This window comes from Centrocercus urophasianus, unplaced genomic scaffold (genome assembly GCF_019232065.1).
Source record: "Centrocercus urophasianus isolate 14NV4802_14NV808 unplaced genomic scaffold, USGS_Curo_1.0 seq_28, whole genome shotgun sequence".
NCBI lineage: Eukaryota > Metazoa > Chordata > Aves > Galliformes > Phasianidae > Centrocercus > Centrocercus urophasianus.
In genome coordinates, this window is record NW_024884844.1 from 1,267,477 (window position 1) to 1,280,774 (window position 13,298).

At 38.9% G+C, this 13,298-nt stretch overlaps 1 protein-coding gene across 1 annotated transcript; it reads left to right on the forward strand.

The window, feature by feature from the left end:
- The first annotated feature begins 86 nt into the window (after nucleotides 1-86).
- On the forward strand, nucleotides 87-13,067 carry PECR (peroxisomal trans-2-enoyl-CoA reductase). The gene is made up of 8 exons (XM_042827471.1): nucleotides 87-217; nucleotides 2,118-2,251; nucleotides 6,585-6,750; nucleotides 7,413-7,494; nucleotides 8,822-8,918; nucleotides 11,221-11,331; nucleotides 11,799-11,910; nucleotides 12,029-13,067. The coding sequence occupies exons 1-8, from the start codon at nucleotides 103-105 to the stop codon at nucleotides 12,115-12,117; spliced, it is 906 nt and encodes a 301-aa protein (XP_042683405.1). The 5' UTR covers nucleotides 87-102; the 3' UTR covers nucleotides 12,118-13,067.
- The last annotated feature ends 231 nt before the right edge of the window (nucleotides 13,068-13,298 follow it).

The window sequence follows — 13,298 nt, forward strand, 5'->3', positions numbered from 1 at the left end:
GCCCCGCACACCGCCGCTGTCCCTGGCGCTCAGCCCCGGTGCGGGCGGGGCGGCGCGTCACGTGTCGGGGCGGCGGCGGCCCGCTGCGCGAGAGGGGGGAAGATGGCGGCGCGGCGCGGGTTGCTGGCGGCCGGGCTGTTCAGCGGGCGGGTAGCCATCGTCACCGGCGGCGGCACCGGCATCGGCAAGGCCATCGCCGCCGACTTGCTGGCGTTAGGTGGGCGGGTGTGAAGCGAAGACGGGGGGGGTGCAGGGGTGGGGGCCTTGAGGGCCGTGGGGGTCTCGGGTTAGCGGGTGTTAGGGCGTCCGGCGGTCGTAGCGCTCGGTGAGCGGGCCTGTGGTGAACTTACGGGGCGTAGGTCACTCCTGCTGGGAACCATTTCCACGTATGCCTTGCACTTCAGGCTATGCTGGTTTATTTATTTATTTATTTATTTATTGGAAGAAGGGCTGGTTGGACAACAAATACCGATGAGCAGTGGCTGGTCACGATGCACGTTGTTTTTATAACCCATCTCCTTCAGAGCCTTTTGCAGAGATTTAAGCCCTTTGTCTGGAAGTGCATCTGTCCCTGCCCACCTAGGCAGTCACAGGAAATGGTCTGATCATTCTTTGTTAAATACGGACTTCACTGAAGTTTGTGCAGTAGATGCAGTCATCCTTATGAGTCACAACCTGCCCTCATCCTACATCAGCACATCAAGCAAAAATACTCTTCTGCTGGGCATGATTCTGTAGTGTGTTTATAAATAAACACTGAAGTGCTATAATAAGTTAGTGCTTAGTGTTAATTGCTGATGACAATGACATGTGCCTCTCCATGAACTCAGTTTGTTGTGCAGGTGACCAAGACCCTCATCTAAAAAAAAAAAAAAACAAACAGGAGACCTCAGTCTAACGCTTTCACATGTGCTATTTCAAGATGGCTGGTGATCAAAGGTGAAGGCCCTTTTCTTGGAGATGCGTAGTTGAGCACATGCTTCTGGAAAGAAGTTTTGCTTTTTTTTTTTTTTTAAACATAAATTTCATGTATAATTTCAGGAGAGAGCCTGAGCCAAATGAGCAGCTTGCTGCTCTTTACTCCCACAAGATATTTTGAGTTGTTTCTGGTGTTTGTTTAATCACATGAGAGGCCAAATTCCACTGCAAAATAGCAACAAAAGGAAAAAAAAAAACACCTGGCAAAATGTTAACTTCATTTTTGGCTGGTTTAGTGCTTTGAATTCATTTGTGTTTAAGCAGAGGAGCACCAGAGCTAGTGTGAGGAATGGATGGCTTCTGTTGGGATACAAAGACTATATCAGGAGGAAGGTGGGAATGAGGCCTTCCACCTTGCCAAATGGATTTGTACTGGGGATTAATATGGTGGGATCTGTTGCAGTCTGTAGTGACAATCACCAGACTTCAGTCTATCCTTAGTCCTCTGATGACAATAAACCAGTCCGTTTGTTATGTGAATGCTGACTGGTAATTTTGTACTTAAGTTACATGCATGCAAAGCAGAAGGTCTGAGCACCTAAGCATTTTTCTCCTCTCCTTCCTGATCTGGGATTACGCAGCAAGTAGAAGTGCCCTGGGGAAGCCTCTGTTCCTGCTGTCTGTAGTCTGCAGATAAAAATTAATCTCACAACTGTATCATGCTTAGACTCTGTAGGTTATAAAGCAGAGCATTGCATTTACTCACTCCTGGTCAAAATTACGGATAGAGTCACAGTAAGATTTTTGAGGTTTCAGAAGCAAGTTTTTGTAATCAAGACCAGCTGAAACATCTTTAAATTTCATAATTTGAAACGAGACAGGCTTGAAAAACAGCTGCAAAGTCATGGCTGAAAGCTACTCTGACTGCAACTCACAGGCTATCTTCCCTTCTGCAGGAAGGAGAGTGAATATAGCCATTTTTATCTTGGTTGTTCCTTGCATGGCACACTGGGATCTTGTTGCTAAGAAGCATCTCACATCAGTCATTCTTTCTTCTCTCACAAGAATTTCTTCATTGTGTCTTCCAGTCAGTGGCTAATAATGCATATCCTACAGCATATCTCCTCATGCTATTAGCCTGGGGTAACTGCAATTTTGACTGTAAACTAGAAGATTTTTCATTCTCTCTCTTTCCACAGGTTGCAGTGTTGTTATTGCTGCTCGTAAATTTGACCGATTAAAAGCCACTGCAGAAGAACTGAATAATACATTTTCTTCAATGAGTCCTGCCAAAGTGACTCCTATACAGTGCAATATCCGTAAAGAAGAGGAGGTAACAACTAATAATCTTCTTCTGGGGCTTAACACATCAGGAGTATATTGCGTCTATAAATCCTCAGACCCCCGAAGTTACTTGCTGAGCCTCAGAAGTACCTTAGATCAGGAGACAGTTGCAGTAAAACACTTGATATGACCTAAATAAAACTGTGCTTTCTAAGAGAAGGTAATTTAGCAACTACACAGGAAAGCATTTTTACTCTCAGATTTTTTCTGACTACACACATTTCTACTATTTTTTTTTTCAATGAGAAGCACACTTTGGAACTGTTATGTTCTTAGAGCTGACCCAGAGCCTACTTCATGGGGTTCTGTGACATTTCTTGAGGGGGTAGTTACTTGTGAAGATGGAGTCATTCAGAGTCATTCCTTCAGACAGAAGTTAGAGCATAGGATCTCAATTCTTGTGTCTTGACACAAGTAAACCTGAGATGTATCCTGTGTTTTCAGTTTTGCCCATATTGAAGGGAAAAAATACCACTTTCCTATCCATGTTTCACATTCTGGTTGCAACTTGAGGTGTGCAGAACTTTTGCTCTCAGTCCTTAGTAAGTGCTCTCCTATTGTCATACCAGATTTTTATTTTCCTTTCTTATATTACAAAAACTGGGAGATCAAGAGCAGAAGTACTTCATCCAGGTTCTTTAGAAGTCTGCATTCATCTTTCAATTTTTATCTGTGTAATTAAACATTAAGGAATCCAACAGCATGCCAGGCTTAACTTAAAACTGCTGTAAAACATTCCACTGATCAATTGCTACTAGGTTCTTAGCCTTTTAAAGCCTCTGTTAAAATCTACCAGAACGTAAAGAGATATTAATAACCTTTAGAAGCTACATGGATTCTGGAAGTATCCTAACATACAACCATAAAGCAAATAAAAACTCCTCCCTCATGGAACAGCTCAAGCCATAAAATATTCACAATGATATTCTTAGACTTTTTTCCTGAGGGAGAAGAACCCTCAGTCTGTGCAGTATGTCACTTCACCTACGAGTGAATTTTAAGTTAGTATTTACCAGCATCAGCAGTGTGATATAATAGGTTGTGACAGGTGTCAGAGGGTAACTTGCATGATTAAAGCAACAGGAAAGAGAAGAGGTTCTTTCCTCAAAGTCTTCTTGCAGAGAATAGTCTGGCATGCTTAACAGCCTTCTTATGAATCTTATTTTTGCATTAACTTGAAAATAAGTTAACAGTAGTGTTACATAAAATAGAAGAGGGCTTGGATGGTAAAGGAAGATATCTGTACCAAACAAATAGTGTTCCTTGTTTAAAAACAAGGAATTGCCAGAGCAACTGTGGTAGCTTTAAAAGAATTCAAAGCCGATTTTAATGTACTCAAAGCCATTTCTTATACACTGCTTTGTGAAGTGTTCAGGCATTATCTGTGCTACAGGTAGCTATGCTTATATATTTAGAGAAACTTGTTTTCTGTCCTGTTATCCTACAGTTTCAACACAGAACCGTTGTCTTCCATTTATATTTAAGTTCTAATCATTTGTGATTACACCAGAACTCTCCTAGAGCTTTTTCATGCTATACTGGGGAACCTTTTATTGGTTATCTTTTGCTAAAAGAAATTCTTCTAAACCACTGTTACATCATATGCCTCATAGAGAGGATTCAGATGGATAAGGTAGAGATCAGTCTTGAGTTTTTCATTTGAGTCAATCTCATAACACGACTCACTGCAGTTCTTCTCCATCAGCTCTTACTTCTTTCTTTTGAAGTCTTTCTTAACTAAAAAAATTGCTATGAAAATTCAGGAAGCTTTGTGTGGAAGTTCTATAAGGAATGCAGTTTCTGTTCTGTTACATTTTAACACAAGAATACAAGTATTTAGCTATTTAACATACTTAGCCATTCCAGATGCTCTTATGCAAGGGCAGGTGTTACTGATTTGAGAACATGAAGCAATGAAAAGCAACAGCGCCTTCTACTAGAATAGGAACATGCTTATAAAGATATTTGTTCAAATTTAGTTTAAAAAACTAGGTAGAAGAAGGTGATTTACCCTTTCCAAGGACCAGCAGCATCTCAAGAAGAACACAGTGTCTGAATTGAGATGTTGCTTCCTTGGCTGCTAACCCTTAAATGATGGTGAGGAGGGGGTGGACCCTGAGTCCATCCCTTCTGGCTGCTCAAGTGTATTCCTTGCACCTGAATGCCTTAAGTTAGATGCACCTTCTCACCTGGTGCTCAATCATTGGCTTAGATCATGATCAGGCAATACCCATAAAATGACATTTTATGGGTTTTTTTTGTTTATCTCTTACTATTCTGGCTTCATCCTTGTCTGTTAGCTTTGTAATACTAAGACTATCGAAATGGCAGAATTCTGGCCACTGGTACATAGTTTCTAAAATTGCTATTCAGTTAGAAGAAACATGTAACACATTTTCAGCTTTTAAATTTACAGACAGAATAGTACTTCTTTACACTTTACTTAGTATTTGTAACTGAGATAATCTTAAATTAACAGTTGGTAACTGTACAATCTGTAGATATACAGAAGTTAGACTTAATAAGATTATCACAGTAAAAAAATAATTGAAAATCCTCACCAGTGTTATAGGCTCACAGAAAACTCCACAAGGAGCAACCTCCAGAAAAAAAAAGAAACCTCCCTTAATTGCAGTCAGCATTTAAATGGGATCTAGGAGAGGTGCAGCCAGGCTCCACCCCTTCCAGTAGCACAGCTGAATTGCCTTCACCTGTGCTCCCACAGCTGACTCTTTGCTTGCCTCAGGTGGTCAATCAGAGGTTTAGGCCATGATCAACATTTCCCATACACTATTATTTCTAAAGCTGTCAGATCTTAGAACTGAGGGATATAGCAGACTTTCTCACATCCAGTGCTGGCTATTGCATATTTTATCACGTTTGCCAAGAGCAGCAATGGTGAGCATTTGTTTGTAACTTGGACGTAACTGTCTTGCAGAAAACAGAGGCAAAGTACTTTTGGGCTTTTACTTCTATTCAAGGAACATTATACATTAACTGTCGAAAGTTATTTCATTTGTAAACTGAGTGTAGTGCCTGAAACAATATCAATACAAAAATAGAAAGCAGGATTTTTTCCAGCCTTGGGGAAAATCATAAAAAAAGGCAGCACAGCAATGTAACTCCAGTATTTTCACAAATATGGAAGTAGCTTCCTGTTTACTGAGTGTTTTTTAGTTTTTCTTATTTCCCATTGTCATGGAAATGCTAAGTTACAGCTTGAAGCAGTGACTGAGCAGCTGGCAGGAAGGCAGGGCCAACCCAGGGGAGCTCAAGTGCATGCAATGCACTGAGTGAGAAGAAGGGGTGGTGCAGGATCTATTCCTTCCCAGACCTCATTTAAGGGTTAGCAGTAGAGGCAAGGATGTCTTGTTGGAGGTTCTTGTATATCTGAGGTCTTCTGAAGGTAAGTAGCTTCTTTATTTTTGTGCTGGTGGCTGGTGTTTTTGAACATTTTGTCATTTGTTGTAGCCTAGGGCTTTGCTGTTATTGTACTTTCCATCCTTTACATTTGTCTACAAAACAAGACTTCTACAATTACATGGGTTCCATATGCTTCTTACAGCTTTAAAACTTGCTATCTGCTTTCAGTTTATTTTAACTGAGGTATACCATCTTAAAAGCTTACTAAAACACGTGGTTAGGTAGGGAGGACAGCCTCTCAAGTATTTCTGATGAGTCATTACATCTTTCTCAGCTGTTACACCAGATACTGAGAAATGAGTAAAAGAAAAGGACTTTGTACATGTATTAACAAAAGGGAAAAAATAGTAGTTCAAGCTTGCTTGGTTGTCAGAACTGTTCCATCAGAAAATACAAAACCTAGAAAGATTTCTGATTAGCAGCGTAATTTAGTTAGTTTATCCTTTTTGGGGGGGATTTTGTTGGACCTTCTGTAAATCTCTCAATAGAAGATACTGCAGTCGCTGTTAGGAACACAGGCATGTGGGTCAGATGAAAGGAAATCTGTAGCTGCCTTCCAGCACTGGATGTGGATAATCCTTTACTCATAGAATGTATCACTGCATCTTAAATAGCAGACTTTTTAAATTTACTTTCACAAGTCCTCAACAGTGAAGAGCCTCTTCTTTAAGTGCTGGTATTTTATGTAGCTCCTGCATTGTACCAGAAAGTTTTCTTAAGTAAATGTAGGTACAATCCAATCTTTCTTGGCTGCTTAAACCTGTCATACCAAACTTCTACTCTCTTTGAAGGCTCCTACTTATGTGTAGGAATGCGTATGAGAGAAAATGTCTGGGAGTGAGATTGGTTATATAGCTTAATCAGCACTTTGCCACGCTTAAAAAAATATTTTCTTTTAGGTAGAAGCTTTGGTGAAGGCTACGCTGAATCTGCATGGGAAGATTGACTTCCTGGTGAATAATGGAGGGGGCCAGTTTGCAAGTCCTTCTGAAGCCATTCGTGCTAAAGGCTGGAATGCTGTGATAGACACAAATCTGACAGGGACTTTCTATTGCTGCAAAGCAGGTGAGGACTGAACGTTATGCATAATGGGATTTTGGTTGTTTGTTTTTTTTTTTTTAAAGTAATAACTGAAGGCAAGAAAATGTAGGTTCTGTCTTCTTTTTTCACATACTTATTTAATAGTGGATATTTGTTTTCACAAATGTCATATGGATCTTTAAGTGTACATTATATTTGTTCATATAAATAAATACATGGTTAGACATCTGCATGCTTAGGGGAGGAATAATCTCTAGTTTAAAGGCAAGGTTTGGAGGCATCTGTTGGTTTGGATACTCACAGGTTTGTGGGAAAAACACTTAACTGTGATGGCCAATATTTCCTGAGAAACACAGAAGTCTTTGCACCCACCATGGGTATGAATTCAAAGTATGTGATTCTCAGATAGTATTAGGAAAGTGGCAATGCAAGTAATTTACTTTTGAGACACAAGGTCTTGATTTCCACAAGTGTCCTTGACAATCACTGGGCCTTACTTAGGCTGTACCTGCTATGTGACTGATCCAGTGATGAGGTTGTGGTATGAAGATCAGACTGTTAATCTAAATATGCACAGGAAGTCTGTAGCATAATTGTAGTTGGACTCCAGATTTAGTGTCCAATTGGCAAGTTTGTTCGTGTGTACTTCTTCAGGTATTTATAGGTTATCTTCCTCCTTTGCACAGTGTACAATGCCTGGATGCAGGAACATGGAGGAGTCATTGTCAACATTACTGCTGCCGTGAGAAATGGATTTCCTGGAATGTCGTAATATACATATATATATATTTTTTTACACTTTCCTCTATTCTCCCCATAGAGCAATTCCTTACTCCTAAATACTGTGTTTTGGAAAGGTGTACAATGCACAGCAGCTGAGTAATAGAAATATGGTAGTTAATGTCAAGAGAGAGCTGCATGTGTGTGAGTCTTTTTATTAATTGAATAGAGACTGTAAGAGTAAAGGACATCTCTGATAATTTCTGCTGCTTTGTAAGAAACTGTGAAGCAAAACTTGTTAGTAAAGCTTTCACTGGGAATGAGATGCTAGTGGAACTGGTTGCCTTGAAATTAAACCTTTACTTGTTCTGATGGCTTTGCAAGAACTTGGCATCTGTTTTTTTCTTTTGCTGTCAGATTTTGATGGCATAAACAGTTCCAGTATAGATGGGTGGGGAATAGGAGGAACGTACCTAGCATTTTACCATGTTTCCTCTTTTGTACCTCTCTTTATTGGGGAAGGTCTCTGATGCAGGAAATCAGTTGTTTCCTCTGCTATTTTCTTGACTGGGGGAATGGTACAAAAATCATCATGTTTATGGTTCTTCTATACTCACAACTATCACAACTGATCACAACTATCTGCATGAAAATATAGCATCTTCATAGGCAGACGTTGACTAAATTTATTCACATTGTTTTGTTTTTTTTTTTTACCTTCAAAATGGATGTAAGCCTTCTGATTGAACCTTTTTCCAGTGTGCATTGGCATTTTCCAGAGGGGGAGAATTCTGAGTTTTGAGTTTCTTCTTTGAAACTACTTTTTCTAATTTAACTCTGAGTTTTTATATATATTTCTTGAATAGAATTTCAACAGAGTTATATTAGCTTCCTTAGGCCTCATTCAGGGTTAAATTTTTCAAAATCTCTATTTCTCACTGGCTTATTCTTAGCAGCATGAAATAAATGTGGAGATCCACATGGTGGTGCTGAAGCTGCAGTCGTTTGAGTTTCTATGCTCTGGATGTATCTGTTTGAATTGTCACTGTGAATAGAATATGGGAGAGTTGAACAAAGAGAATAATAATTTTAAAAAAATCTAAATTACTTGGAAAAGTTCACCAGAAACTTGTATATAGGTATGGGTGGCTAGGTAAGACTACTTTCAAACTAAATTCTTATATAATTGACACTTCTTTAAGGAAATTATAGTGTAAGTCTACTAAATTTGACAGTAACTTCACAGTTTAAGAACTAGAAAATCACGGTGGTCCAGACATGGAACACTACTACTTCGTAGTGAAGCTGCAGGGATATTAATATTGAGCACTTAGCTGAGGGAAAAGGTGCTGCTTTTGCTTTCTTTTCTCAATAGGCACTCAGGAGCTGCAAGAGCAGCAGTGGATAACCTAACCAAGACTTTAGCTTTAGAATGGGCCCACAGCGGGGTGCGAATCAACAGTGTTGCTCCTGTAAGTAATGGCAAGTGATGTAATTAAACTTCCTACCATATGTGGTTATGGTTAACACTCTGAAACTGAACGGAATTCTAAAACCTAGAGCTTCTGACTGTTTATGGATTTTTTTAAATTATGAATTTGTAGTTTCTTCATACGCTTCCCCCCATGCACTTTCCATACATGCCCTTTTTTTTTCCCAAGTGCCTTTGGGAGTGTTTTGTACTGCTTGGATAACGAGACAGATATGGGGAAAATGGTTTACTAAATATTTTGAATATGGTTCATGTATGCTTGTGGCTTCTGCCTGTGTTTGCTGTTACACTGAGCATCTCTGAATGTGTCCTTTTAATGTTTATATCTTGTCAAGTTGGATTAGTTTTAGTGGTGAAAAGGCAGCGTTGACCTTCGCTCAAAGAAATAAAAACACATTTTTACATCTGATATTCATTTTTTTCCTTATGAAGTACACACAGATAGGACACTGCTGTGTGGGTCAGCAAAATATGCCTGCTGTGTTTTTGAGAAAGTAGATGACATGTTGCAGTTACACAAAGCAACTTTGTGTAAAGGCCAGTTGTATTTTTGTAGCCTGTGATGCAGCAGTTGCAGAGGCTATATACAGGCCCAGCTTTGAGGTCTGAGATATGTCTAGTGTGGTTGAAGTAATCTTCATTCTTAATGGCTGTTTCTTTCTTTCACACTTGCTCTCTCAAAAACTAAACCTTAATCTGGCTACTTCCACATTCAGAATTTCTTATCTCACAGCTTAGTCAATCTCAGATTTATTAGTATCTTTCTAGGAAGATCTTTTTGCCAGTGTAGGAGCCACAGCAGGGTATGCAGATGTCCTGCACTAAAACACCTGGTTTGCTTTCTCTTGGCACGCTTCAAAATTGCTTGATGGGAGACTCAGGAAATGGCTCTTCTAAATAGCCTCTGAGACTACTCTGACTTCTTAAATATGAAGATCTGCTATCTCGTTTTTCCTGTTTGCTTTTTGATTTATCAAGACTTTGGGAAATAAGTAATTAGGACAGCATTAGTATGTGTGCATATTTTTAATGCATGCTAATTACGTAATGAATCATACTAATTATACTTTATAGCATCTGTCAAAGGAGACTTTTGGCAGGCAAACACTTGAGTGGTTTGGCTTTTTTGCTAATTTTTTAACTCTGCTAATGACAAAAATCTGTTTTCTATTTAGGGTGATACTTGATACCTTTGTGAATGTACTTTGTATTAACCATGCAGAACTTGCTGCCTCTCATGGGCCTAGTAACATGCAGGGAAAGCGTATGGTGAGAGGGTCTATGGGAACTGAGAGGGAATCATGGCCTGAACCTCTGATTGACCACCCGAGGTGAGCAATGGCTCAGCCTTGGGAGCACAGGTGAAGACAATTCTTCTGTGCTGTTGGAAGGGGTGGAACCTGGCTCCACCTCTCCTAGACCCCATTTAAGAGCTGACTACCATTGGGGAAGGATCTCTTTTGGAGATTGTTCCCCTTAGAGTCTTCTCAGCGAGCCCAGGACAAGAGTAAGCTTTCCATCCATTCTTCTTTGGTGTGATAACTTGTTTAGCCTAACTTTCCTGTATATTTCTTAATTATAACATCTGTATATTCATTGGCTACATAGAGGGAAATAAGCATTCTGGAAAAATAAATTAGTTTTACAAATGAGGTTGTTTTAGTGAAAACACAGTTGTTCACATCTTAGAGAAATATCGAAATGTTCTTAATGAACAAATTAAATTGTTGTCTTGTTTAAACTTGAGTCCAAAATGTTCTGTCGGAACTCAAATGTGGCACCCTCTGTTTCTCTTACTATAGCCTTCATCCTCCCTATTGAATTTAAGATGGTTTTTATAACTATCACAACAGGGGCTTCTATGACAGCTCAGTAGGGAGAGTTTGAAATCTGATTGCAAAATGCCTGTGTAATTCACAATGGAGTCAATCTGGTATTCTTGCAGACTATAAACAAAAATACGAACTTGTTCTTGGGGTTCTTGTAGCTTCTGTTGCAATTTAATTTGAAATGTTTGTTGTTTCGAAACAGTTGAGAGTTTAAGAGTTGTTGGTGTGGTGGTGAAGAATTAAAACAATGTGAATTAGTGTATTTGAACAGGGATGTAACTATCAGTCCAATTACCTTCTTTTATAAGTTATACTTTCATCCAATTTAAAAACTTGTATTAAAGTCTTGTTTGGGTTGTTAGTCCCATAGAAAACCCCAGTAAGCTTATAATTTAACAATGGTCACAACTTAACACGTGAAAGAACTGAACTTTTTTTTCTGCTTTAATACAGGGAATAGTGTTTTCAGAAACTGCGGTTGCCAACTATGGAGAACAGGGTGTAGATATGTGGCTGAAGAGAATACCAAAGACTCCTGCCAAGAGATCAGCAGTTCCTGAGGAGGTAATGTATCTCTGAGCAGTTATGATGTTCCCATTTCTATGTCTCTGTTTTAAAACCACTTTATATGGGCACCATTAAGGACTTAATTTTGAAATGGTGGAGTATAAAGAAAGGGAAAAGCTTGTAGTAATGTGCAGTAGTGTCAACTGGGAGACTTTAATTTTGCGCTTGAAGCTAAAATGTCCCATAGTTGGCCTGTGCTCTTAGGGAAGTTTATTTTTTTTTTATCAGGGAGGTCTGAAAGAATGAAGATTAATGTGAAAAAGTGTATCTTAAAAGTACTTGAAAGTTACTCAGCTTTTACCTTGTTGGTGTTTGTAACTGGAAGTGTGGTTTTAAGATTGTTGGGGCTTTCATAGTTGAGTAGAAAACATAGCTGTGTTTCACCTGTGTCTGTTTTTACAAACATCCTGGGCATAACCAATTGCCAGAAGTTTAAGAAGTATTAAAATTGTCATGTTTGTTAGATTTCTCCTGCAGTGTGTTTCCTGCTATCTCCAGCTGCTTCTTACATAACTGGGATAACCATGGTTATAGATGGTGGCCTGAGTTTATATGGCAGTAGCTTCGTAATACCAGGTAAGAAACGGGCTAAGAATAATGCCCCTAATGTGTTTGAAGTTGGGCAATAAGAGCATGCAAAAAGAAAAAGCTTTTTTTTCTGTATCAGCTAAGTCCATTGTTTTGTTTTCCTCAGATCACAACAGATGGCCTCCACCACCAGAAGGAAGAAATTCTGAAATGCTTAAAAAGCTTATTTCTGGTGAATTCAAGCCAAAGCTGTAGTACCGTGAAATTCCCAGTTTCACAGTTGCTGATAATCTCACTTTGTAACTTGGTATTACAATTACCAGTAACCTGATTTATTTTTTTCCCCTCACATAACTGCATAGATTTTCACTGTCCCACATCCTCATGTTTAAAACTTGAGAATGTGCACAGGACATCTCTAACGCTTGCTGGCCCTTGGAAGGTGTAAAATCAATTTTTCATTTGCAGTGCAGAATGTTACAGAATCATTTACACAGAATGATTTTTGGGGAGGGGAATAAGTCTTTGTTATTAGTACCTGCATCAGTAATCCTTGTGGTGGCTGTTAGCAGTATATTGTTTCTGTTCATCCACAGTCTGAATGCTCACAGTGATGTGAAGGATTGATTAAAGTACTTATCTGAGATGGGAGGAAATAAAATAAAGCAGTGGTAGGTTAAATAGCAGGATACTGTTTTTTCAGCTTCAAACTAATGAAGCATATCAGATGTTTCCAGTTTGCAGATAAAGTGACTTAAGGAGATGAGCAGCTGCCACTTAAACTTGCTCATAGAATAATCAAATAATGAGGTATATGGCAGACTCATGGAGAACAGTATTGATTTGATAATTTCATAGCAAAATCTGGAAGCATAGGTTGTGGTGTATATTGCAGTGCTTTTTGCAATTTGCTGTACCGGTGAAAGAAAAGCTTACGAATCTTACATTTACAAGTGTAAATGCTTTCTATCCATATGTGTTCTCTACTGATATGCTGTTTAAGTAACACTTTTTTCATCAGCATTCCTGAAACAGGTGTGATTTTTATGCTTCATTGAGAGTTTCCATTTAAAAAACAAGCAAACAAGTAGGTCTTGGAAAATATTACTTGAAGACGCTGTTTGTTGTAATTACTTTAAGGCAAATGTTCTCGTGTCTGATAACTTTGATTAAACTATTGAAATAAATGATTGTTTTAACTGAAATTTGTGGAGTCAAGTTGCTGCGTGGAAGTAACATCGTCAGTACTTAATTTTGGATTGAGTATGGGAGTGTCCACCAGATGTGTTCTCTCCAAAGGTGCTTGACTTTCTGTCTTTAATTAAAATACTGGAATGTGGTGTTTATGGAGTCTTTAGTGCTAGTTTTTGGGGGCGGAGAGGAGGGGTATAAAATAAAATAAGATTTTTTCCAAACTGATTTTTTTTTTTTTTTTT